Source organism: Erythrolamprus reginae, chromosome 3 (genome assembly GCF_031021105.1).
Source record: "Erythrolamprus reginae isolate rEryReg1 chromosome 3, rEryReg1.hap1, whole genome shotgun sequence".
Lineage (NCBI taxonomy): Eukaryota > Metazoa > Chordata > Lepidosauria > Squamata > Dipsadidae > Erythrolamprus > Erythrolamprus reginae.
The window spans coordinates 125,002,450-125,013,812 of NC_091952.1; the positions used below are offsets into that span (position 1 = coordinate 125,002,450).

Genomic DNA, 11,363 nt, shown 5'->3' on the forward strand with positions numbered 1-11,363 from the left:
GAAAAACCATAAACTTTTAATTACACAAATGCATTGTGCTGATATTTCTCAAGCGCCTTAATATTGTCAGTAGTATTTATTTAGTGCAGATTGATACAAAGAGGGTCAAAACCTCCATTTTGTAAAAGAATTTAGTACATTTTTAATCTTATATTGTTTCTATCATTTTAATGGAAAAATCATCTTTACATCCCAAAATTTATGTGGAGCAAAAATAAAGCTTTGTCTCTGGACACTAATACTGTATTACTGCTTTCCACTTAGATACAATTATCTAACTCTGCTTCTCCTAAAGGAGAGGTAAAAGTGGTCAAATATTGTAAGTAGCCCCAATTTTTATTTTAATATCATACAGAGAACATGTATTGAATAAAATATTTTGTATCCACTTTTGGAACATCAGTCCACATTTTTAAGTACGAACACCAGCTGGCACCTATATTGGAAGTTTAAAAATGGAAGTGGCATGAAAGGCCAAATTGTTAGTGTTGTGATATCAGAAGCAAGTTTTTGCATACATTGCATTACTGGATTCTATATATATATGTATATTATATTTTATTCTGCTTTCTTCTAAACATCTGCTATAATTTTCTGGGTGACTATGGTATACAATACTGGGCTTGATATTTCTAACACTTATTCCATAATCTTCCACTTTTTTCTGCCTTTGTTGTAAATCATTTTCCGCCTTTCCTTCTCCAATATATTTAGTGTGGCTTAAGGAAGCAGTCTTTTGTTTTTGTGAGTTAAAGATGGTTAAAGAATACATTTTATTTTGTATTGTTTTCAATGACAGGATTTGGTCAAGATTATGACTCAATGCCCTTTTGAATCTCTGGTATGTAATAAAGTTTTCTATGACTTTTAAAATTGTTGGGTTAAATATGCATATACTGTACATCTCACATGTTCCATATTTGTTTCTCTATGTAGAGAAAGAAAAGCTTCAAGATTTTGCAGCTGTATTTAGATAAGTTTGATGAAGAGGGAAAATACATATTATTTAGGTATGTCTCATATTACTAAGTATTTTAACCGAAAATTTAGCTAATGTGACTGTAGTACTAGTCTTTTATACATTCAAAATATGATCTTTAATAAAAATTATACCCGATTTTGATTTTCCACAATTTTAGTCTGCAAATTCCATCAGTGTCAGTTGGCATGCCAATTGTCAAAAATAATGAGACCACATAGATGGAGAAAAATGAGTTGGAGCATAATTTTTCTTTTCTTTCTTGGGTCTTCTGGTTACAGGTGTTTGTTGAAGACAAGCAACCATTCTGGCGTGGAAGGACACATTATTCAGAATATTAAAAATCAAATTGATTTGTCCTTAAAGGTGAGGAGGAAGCATTTGTAAAGAAACTACAATTTATTATCCTTCTGGTTAATGAAGGTTTACAACAGAGAACGAATTAATGTTTAATTAAAAACTGATGATAAACAGCTTAACATTGATGCTAGGTGCTATAGCAAAAAATAATAATCCTCAACTGAGATTTCAGCAGGAATTTTAGGTGGTAAGAGAAGTTTCAGCTATTGCAGGTTGTCAAAAGATCTTTGGGCTTCATTCAAAGATTTGAGAATAAAAATAGCTGGATAACCCATAATTAAAAATTTATCTGAAAAGTATGATGCATCCTTATAACAAATGTGTTTCTATGTTAGTGAATTGCCTTAACATAATCTGGGCAGAGCATAATACCAGATTTATTCTGTCCTCATTCAAATAAATGGCTAAAGCTTATCAACTGAACCACAAAAAAAGAAAAAGCTGGAATGCAATGGGTTCTCTAGCAGATAATATTCTGGCAAACTTAATACTTTGTATTAGTGCTGCTATAAAAAACATTAAAAGATTTTTCTTCTTCTTTTGCTCTAAAATTGCTATCATGCTTAAATTAAACTGAAAAGATTGCTATTCTGACATTATATTGGTTGTAGAATTAGCAGTGAAACCTCCCCAGCCCTCCAGTTAAGATAACTGTATTGAATTGTTTAATTTTGTAGTTACACAGTGAACTTTAGTTTTGATATCTTATATCTCCACCCTCCAGCCCCCAATTTATATAAGGTCAGGAATCATGTCCCTGTAACTATCTTTATTATTAGTAGTAGTAGTAGTAATAGTATCATTGAAACTATGAACTTTTTTTCTTCTTCTTCTTCTCCTTCTTCCCGTTAATATTATTATTATTATTATTATTATTATTATTATTATTATTATTATTATTTCAATTTTTATGCTGCCCAACTCCCTAGGAATTCTAGGCAGTTCACAGCAAAAATACAAAACATCAATAATAGTATAAAAACCTCTAAAACAGTTTAAGATAATTTACAATACAAACAATTAACCGCTGCACACCATTCATGGCCGAATCTCACTGGTTACCATCATAAAGGCCTATTGGAAAAGTCAGGTCTTTACCACTTTCCGGAAGGCCAATAGGGCAGGGGTAGTCTAGATCTCAGGAGGTAACTCATTCCAGAGAGCCGGGGCAGCCACAGAGAAGGCCCTCTCCCATGGACCCGCCAGCCGACACTGTTTGGCTGATGGGACCTGGAGAAGATCAACTCTGGGAGCTATGTGGTTAAAAGTGGTCTTAAAGATAGTCTGGCCCTAAGCCATGTAGGGCTTTAAAGGTAATGAGCAACACCTTGAATTGCGTCCAGAGACCAATCAGGAGCCAGTGCAGTTCACAGAGGATTGGTGTATTGTGGGTGTACCTAGGTGCACCCACAACAACTCATGCAGCTTCATTCCGGACCAACTGTAGTCGCCAAACACTCTTCGGCTCTGACTACCCGTCTTAGTTGACACTCATTTTTCTTTTCAATAATTTTCATGACCACATTTAAAAGCGAGAATTTTGAACAGTTTATACAAATCTTGAAACATGTAGGTTGAACCATGTAGATTAAAATACATTTAGGATGTTTTATACAATGAATTCCCAATATGATTTTTGGGTTTTATTGTGAACCTAAATGAATTTTATCAATCTATACACTACTTAAACTCTGTCTGTTAACTTCAGTTACCTGAAATGGCGCATGATATGGCAACATGCGTGGTCCCTCTCGATTGATTCCCCCGGATGGGGAGTATTTCCCCAGTTGCACACTGCTCCAAGGCCGGAAGAGAAGGCGGCCAGGTGGGGTGGGGCGGCTGCATGGTTTCTTGCTGTTCTCGGTGGGTGCTGTAGTAGCCATTAACGGCATGGCAAACCTGCTGCTGGACAAGGAGGAGCATCCTCTACAGTTGGGCGAAAACTGGGTGAAAGCTTAAAGCCTCCTGCCACGCCATTCACTGTGAGTGCCTAGCAGAGGCGGCGCTTATGGGCCAGGCTGGCAACCTCAAAACATTGGCTTGATTAAGCTGGCCTGGCCCTGTGTCAAACTACTAAAATTCCATTGGGGCCCAGATCGGAGAGTTGGGGGGGGGGCACGAAATGTTTAATTCTTCCGGGGGGGGGGGGGATAACAGAAAATAATTGAGAAGCATTGTGTTTTAGTAATGCAGACACTATATGAAGCACTTACGTTTCCTGTGTTACTTTTTTCCCCCAAGAGGGAAGAAAACAGCAAGTTTTTTACTGGACTCCAGCTGGTCTCTCTGTTGGACCTGGTGCTCTCACTTCCTGAAGGTGCTGAAACCGATCTTCTCCAGCAATCAGATAGGTGAGATGTGACAAAGGTCACATAAAAGAATCTTTCTGTAGAGATAGTCTCGATTTAAGACCATAATTGAGCTTGAAAATTATAGTTGTAAGTCAGTGTGATTGTTAATTGGGTCACCATGTAACCACAGCCGATTTTATGATGTTTTTGTTTTTGTGATGATCATTAAGTGAATATACCATGTTTATTAAGCCGATCCATTTTATCCAATGGGCAATTTTTTTCCTGAAACCAGAAATAAAGGCCAGAAACTGATAAAAATGATTAATCTGTTAATTATTAATTAACTATTAATAATTTATCGGGCTGTAAGTATCTTTTATGCGGGACGTCATTCTTAATTTTGAACAGTTGCTAAATAATTAGCCATTAAGAAAGGGCTACTTGTCATGAGCTGTGAAAATAACCTTGAAGAACAGGACTAAGAACCACCGCAAAAGCAACAAGATTTTTAAAAAGTGAGTGAAAAGCAAGAGTGGAATTTGAAAAAACATCTCCGACTTGACTGTCCATAGTTCTCTTTAGGATAAAGAAAGACATTCAGACTTGCAGAGTTTATTTTATTTATTTTTTAATTTAATTTTTGTTTTATTTTGTCCAATACATAATACACATTGAAGAGAATAGATATGTAGTAATATAAATAAAGAAAAGGATAGAAGAAAAGATATAAGAGTTCAGTTACTTCAACCCTATAATGAAAATTAGTTTTAGGATTCATAACTTTGATGTTTAAGCCAGGCCTATCTCGAAGGGATGACATTCTTTGAAGTATTTCATTAAGGTTCTTATAATTTGTTCACAGAATTACTTTTCTAAGAGTTACCGGTACTTTGTTTATTTGAGGTTTCACTGGAGTTTTTAAGCAAATTATGAATTCCTGGTGGGAAAAGGCACTGTTAAATCCAAAAGATAACTGTTAAAATCTCTTGAATAATTGATTCACTAATCCAAATATGTCATTTTGCTTTTGCCATTCACTTAATCTGAACATTTTTTGTGATGCTAACTATGAAGCTATTCAAATGTGTTGCAGATGTTATGCTGTACTCTATAGATGTAAGTTTGACAACAAACATGAAGCATATGGTATTTGTGGGAACTCAACATATGCTCATCATTTGCCAGTGCTATTATTAAGGGTGAAAAATTGAGGCAGGGTACAAGGCTGCTAAGTAAGCTGAAAAAAATTCCCAGTAGGGTAATAAAGATCAAAATGTTGTTACTGTTACATGCAGTGGAAATATTAAGGGTCCTTTGTAATATAGTATTTTTTCTTTATCTGATGAAAAATTTATGGAATTGAGAATAGTTATCACAAATAAATATATCAGTAGTTGATGAATAATGTTTTATGTTGCTGATTATTTGAAATTTCTGATTTTCAGGATAATGGCCTCACTGAATTTGCTGAGATATTTACTTATTAAGGATAATGAAGATGACAATAAGGTATTTTTTAAAGAAAAAATTATTCTGTAATGATTGTATGGAGAAGTTACACCACATAGATTGTATCATTGTAGACCTTTCAAAATGATGCAGTGAAATATATTAAAATACTGGATTATTCTTGAATGTATTAATCAACTTTTAAAACTGTTCCTTTTTCTCATAGCAGGTCTCTGGGTGATGTACACATAAAATATAAAAACATAAAAACTGTTATAAAATTATATTAAAAGGCAAATATCATTAATATTCAGAATTAAAATATCGGAGAGGGTATTCAGGGCACTTACCAGCCCCATGGTTCTGTACTCCTATGGGAGCCCTAAGCAAGGAGGCAGAAATTATTTTGATTTGCATATTTCAAGAAACAACTTAAAATCTTTCCACAATTTGTGTCTCCTGTAACGATTTCTGCATTTCATTATATAGTTAGAAGGGAATGCTATATATTTTGTCAATTTGTATATAGAGAAAAACAGCATTGGGAGCAGTTTATTTATGCAAACTTTGTTTCAAATCAATAGTTTTTAGTCCCATGGAAAATGATGAAGAACTTTGCTTTTCAAACTCCTGTTGCAACTTTGTTCTCTAAACAAGTTCGATTTGAACTGAATTCTCATAGTATAATTTGCTAAAGGGATCCTATCTGGTATGATGATTAAGACACCTGGCTAGAATCTGGGAGACTCTGAGTTCTAGTGCCTCCTTAGGCATAAAGCCAACTGAATAAGCTTGGATCAGTCACCCATTCTCAGCCCTAGAAATCTTCACCTTCCAAAATCTTGCCAAGAAAATTCCAAGCATTTGCCAGGAGTCAACATTGACTCAATGGCACACATAGAAATTTGCTAAAAAGAATACCATTATGGGTCTTTCTGGTCTGCATCTATAAAATCTACATATTTAATCAGTCTATCGTGAATAATTCCTGATACAGAAATTGAAATGCCATCATGGCAGGAGGTTTTTCCCCCCTCCTACCCATTCGCTCTAATCACCCTTATTAAGCCTGTTTGAGAATCTCCCTGCTTTCTTCTGAGAATCTTTACAGCAGTTCTTAACATACCCTCTCTTACGTAAAATGTAGAATAAGACAATAAGAAGGGTAAATTTAGCATTTCAAACAAATCTCTTGAAATCACCCCAGAGAAAGAAGAAAGAAGGGAGCAAAGGAACCAGGACACAGCAATATAATTGCTGCTGGTAAATTATGCTTTACCAAACAGTCCTCTAGAGCTACAGTAAATCTGTTCCCTTGGAAGGGTTGATAGCTGTCAGGAGCCTTTTTCAGAGTTCATGTCTGCTCCAACAGATAGTTTATGCCTCTCAAGCAGCAAGGAGGATATTGCTTCCATTTCTGAATTATTTGCTGCTCTTCTGTACATTCATCTCCCCCCACCCCAAGCTTTGCTGCCTGGCCTGATTTTCAAATGTGCTTCTCTCTGTAACTACTCAGTCAACATAAACCAATTGAGCAAACTATCTGACATCCTTGTTCTATTAAAAACAAATTACTGGAATTGCTCTGAAGTAAGGTTACCGAAGTGTAGAATCTTGCATTCTGATTCTAACTGTATGTATTAAGAAATAACAGCTGGCTTTAACTGAATGTTTTCAAGTTTACTCCATTGGTTAGGCATCAGATTCACTTGGAAACTCTCGGATTCTAATACAAGATTGTACATTTAATGTTTCAGTTCAGTAGCACTTCTGGATAGCATGTGTCTGCTTAGAAGTTAACCTAATTTTGTTTGGAAAACTGGGGGGGGGGGGGAGGGATGAGAATATCAGGCCTCATCTCCATCCCAATGCGATTAGGTCTGGGCAGGTTTGCTGGCTCCAGCTGCCTATCTGGCTTATGTTTAGCAACAATACTTCCCTCTCTTCCCCTTCAGCTGTCATAATTTTAGCCTTGATTCAAGGTCTTACACATTGCTTTACTTAAGAAGCCTCCAGTAATCTTCTATGCTGTCCTTAGAAAGAATACATCAAAAATATGGGGCTGTTCCTCTACCTATAGCCAAAGATAGGGAGCCCTGCGGGACACATAAACAGTGAGAAACAGTAACCAGCCATAAAAATGCCAATGGGGGCAGTGTTGGTCCCATCTGATATACATCCCCTAAATAGATGTAGGGTTTGCTTAGTGGTAGTTTTACTGCTATTTTACATGAGGAATAAAAGGATTTTCCATAGTAAAAGTATCTAGAGATTCCTAAATCCTCAGAGCAAAGGGATCCATTAGGAAACGGGCAACAGGGAAATTTAAAAGCAAACAAATAATTCAAAATGTTTTTTCTTCATCTTACAAGTCAAGGAAAATAATTTAAAAATAAGATTTCAATTTTGATTAGTTTTTACATATTTACAAAGAAAGCATAATAGGTAGATGGCTTTGGGGGAGGTTGTATTTCTATAGAAGTTACTTCAGTATTTTTATATGACACAGTAAGTCTTTCGATGGCTTAACAGACGCAGCTGCTTTAGCAAGTCCATCTTGCATCAGTTTTTTAAAAAATAATGATGCTTATCCATCTTAATATTCAGTGGTGGAACCAGCTTTTCATAATAATTAATGTGGTAGGGTTTTTTTGCAAGCTTCTGTCCTTATGCAGCTGGTATATTATGATGGACAAATGGTGTGTGATAAAGAAAGCTGGTCCAAATGCTTGGGTAACTGCCATTATGGGCTACATATTTCTTCTTCTGTTAATCATCCAGATCAGTGATCTGACAAAAGCTCAGTATATATCCTGTTCCAATAAGGATTATCAGAAATAACAAAATAAGAATTATAAATTTTATCTATTACACTCAGTTGGAATCCTTCCCTTAATATTTATATTTCCATTTCTATTTAAGCATTTCCTTTCTTCAGATGATCAAAATCCTGCCCAAATCAGAAATAGCAACTCATTATTTTAACCTTGATCAACTAGATCAATTTGCAATCTTTCTTTTTGGCAACAGTTTTTAAATTCTTTATAGAAAGTTCTAACATCTGTTTCCTCTTCGTCTCTTCTCATCTTGGTCAGGTTCCTTTTGTAATGCCAGTGGAGCACTGCAGCAAATCTCTATTGTAAATGAAATAGAACAAAATAATCCCATTGCCACTCTAATTTATTCTTTGTATAACTTTTAAATGTTTAAATCTTTATCCAATTTCATTTGTAAATGCATTATTTCCTTCTCTTTCTTGTAGCTACAATTTTAAGCCCATTGTAAGTCAAATTCAATTTTTATTCAGTGGAGTTTGTTCCTTTTCAAGAACATCTGATTCCATTATAGAATCACATAACTCAAAGGCCTACCCATTCAATAAATATTATTTTAAGGTAGTCATCAGTTGCCCTCTAGTATCCAATTTTCAAGGCATCATATCAGCTTGCCAAGAAAAACAAGGACATTTCTCCAGGAGAAAGGATTCTTTCAATTAACTTCAGTCTTAAATAAAGTCCATCTGAGTCCTTAATCTGTTTACAACTTTCTAAGGCCAAACATAATCTTTCGTAATCTCCCTTTTACTTTATTTAAGAAATACTTTTTCTGATTTATATGAAAAGATGAGGTTTTAGAGATGAGCTCATAGAGAGTGGAGTGAAGTATGTAATAAAGAGGCATTTGATTGTATTTTAAGAGATAGTGATAAGTTATTAATGTTGATTGTACTCTGGGAATTAAGGAGGAAGCTTTTTCTTCTTTTAGCTCTTTTTCTGAACTTTTTAATTTTTAAATTTGTAATGTTTCTGTACTATGTACTTGAATCTGTAATTAATATAATCTTTAATAAAATTAGTATTGAGAAAAAAATCCTGTTCTTGCTACCTGACATGGTATATCAGTTTTATTACATTAATCTAGTAATGTAACACATTCTGTGATTAGGGGAACTACACTCAGTTTAATGAATCACAATTCTCCAGGTTTGATGTGGAAGACGTGTCAAAAACTGTAAAAAGATTATCTGAAGTTCAGTTATGAATAAAAATAAATGTTATATTATGACCCTGGATTAACTGATTAAAATGCAGCTTAGCAATGTAGGTTAGGTCTTAAATCCTTTTATTTTTAAAACCAGCAAATCATGTCATTGAAGAAAACATTTATTAAGACTGTAAATTATAGTGCCACTAATCTTATTTAATATTTCCTTTTTTCTTTGAGACTTATGTATGGACAGAACTTTACAAGATAGAGAGAAATTTCTTGAAGCCTTTACACACTGGACTTAATATGTCAAGAGCACACTATGAAGCAGAAATAAAAAGGAAGAAAGAAAATAAAAGAGGTTCGCTAACTTCATTATTTTATGCATGTCTTAGTTTTCACAGGCACAAAGGAATACTGCAGTTTAGACCATGACATTTGGACTACCTGATATTTAAGTAAGAAATGGAGTAATAGATCCATTTAAGGGGGGGTATATGAAGCTTCTCCTACCATATTTCCATATGTAAATAGAGATGGCTAAAACCTCAAAAGGATCTTGACCTAATAATGGATTTTAGGTTTGAACCAGAGACCTTTAATACGTCATTAAATGGAGTTTTCACTATGAGAGAACTATTCTTTTCCATTACAAAGAGCAGGAATCTCTGACCTTTTAAAAAATAGTTCAGAATAATTTTGTATATTTTTGTGAGTTGGCTATTTTAGCTAATAATACAGGATTTGCATTCTGATTTTTATTAGATATCTTAATTGGAAATCTGGTGTTAAATTCTATTAATGGTCCATTGTGCAACATAAAGAATGAAACCCATCTTCTGGACTGGAAAGAGATATTGGTTGTCTTGTATAATTATAGCTTGACTTCAGCATGACAAAATTGGTAATCTCAGTAACTCTTTGGAACAGAAATAATTTATAATTTTGGTTATTATCTCAATACTTTTAACCTGTTCACTGTATGGAGGATACCATATATTTGGATACCAGTTTTTGTTTTGTATATATTCCATATTTGAATTTAAAAGTATTAGAGTTTATACTTTAATATAGTGTTGGGTGATACCTTTGAATCAGAATCAGTTGATTCTGCAAATTTCTGAAGTTTTCTTTGCAAGGGTAACTCTTAATATTTTAGACAGCAAAAACAACTACAACTGTCAGATGTAGTAAAGACACCAACTGTTCACTGGAAAAAAACAATTAAAATATTTGTAGCACATAATGCTAAGATAACAGCCATCAGTGAAGACTGATGGAAGAGTCTTAATAGAGTGGGCAGCTAATGAACAACAAATTTAACAAATTAAGGTAAACAAAGGCTGACAGAAAACGGGGGGCTCATTGAAGATACAAGTATAAATTTACAAGGACTCAAAGAAATTGATATAAGGAGATCTAAGATTATCTATACTAATTAAGATTATTATTCTTCAAAGAAAAAAATGTAACTATTATTTAAAATATGCAATAGAATGTATACATGGTTAGAACCGTTATACAGATTTGCCTTACATTCGTCCAATTTTCTTTTTTAAATGTTTATGTTTTGTACTGTATGTTGTATGTGTATATGTATTTAAATAAAATTTATTTTTAATTAAAAAAAATAAATTTATATATGTACTCCTGGGAAAATACAGTGCAAAGAATTATAGATAAATGACCAACTGGACTTTTTTTAAAAAAAAACCCAGCATGCATGTACAATCATTGGTTTACATTTGCCTTTATTTTGTACAATTCAAAATGATTACATAATAAGTGGGCCAGAGTTACCTGATCAACTTCCATGCCAAAAGGAGCACTTGTAATCACCCATTATCACACCAAACTACTTGCCCTTTTGAATCAATTGGATTGAGATGGGTGACTATAGAGAATGAATGAATGAATCACTCACTCACTCATTCACTCACTCACTCACTCACTCACTCACTCATTCATTCTGCCTTCGATGTTAAGAGTTCTCCTCTAAAAAATGTCAGGTAAGCTTAACAGCAGGGATACTTAAATGTAGTGAGTTTCAAGCCAAAATGAAGTTACAGGATGTTATATATTAATAGCCTTTATTCTTTTCCATAACAGAGCCTCGCAGTTCTAAAAAGACTTGTGCTCAATTGATATCTAAAGCAAAGATGTCAGGAATTACGAAGGACATGGAGCTTCAAGTGAGTAATTTGGTTTTAGGGAAACTATTAAAATGGTGTGTCTCCTTTTACTTAAGAATTTGATATATCAGCATTCCCAAGATACTTCTAAATTTATAATGT

The 11,363-nt window shown here is 34.0% G+C and overlaps 1 protein-coding gene across 1 annotated transcript in view; it reads left to right on the top strand.

Moving 5' to 3' along the window:
• Window positions 1–11,363, top strand: part of GLMN (glomulin, FKBP associated protein) — a 38,022-nt gene that overhangs the window by 25,244 nt on the left and 1,415 nt on the right. Inside the window, exons 12-18 of the mRNA XM_070746556.1 lie at window positions 800–841; window positions 937–1,010; window positions 1,261–1,345; window positions 3,581–3,690; window positions 5,079–5,142; window positions 9,307–9,430; window positions 11,179–11,261. Of these exons, the coding sequence (XP_070602657.1) occupies window positions 800–841; window positions 937–1,010; window positions 1,261–1,345; window positions 3,581–3,690; window positions 5,079–5,142; window positions 9,307–9,430; window positions 11,179–11,261 (582 nt within the window). The remainder of the gene's footprint in view (window positions 1–799; window positions 842–936; window positions 1,011–1,260; window positions 1,346–3,580; window positions 3,691–5,078; window positions 5,143–9,306; window positions 9,431–11,178; window positions 11,262–11,363) is intronic.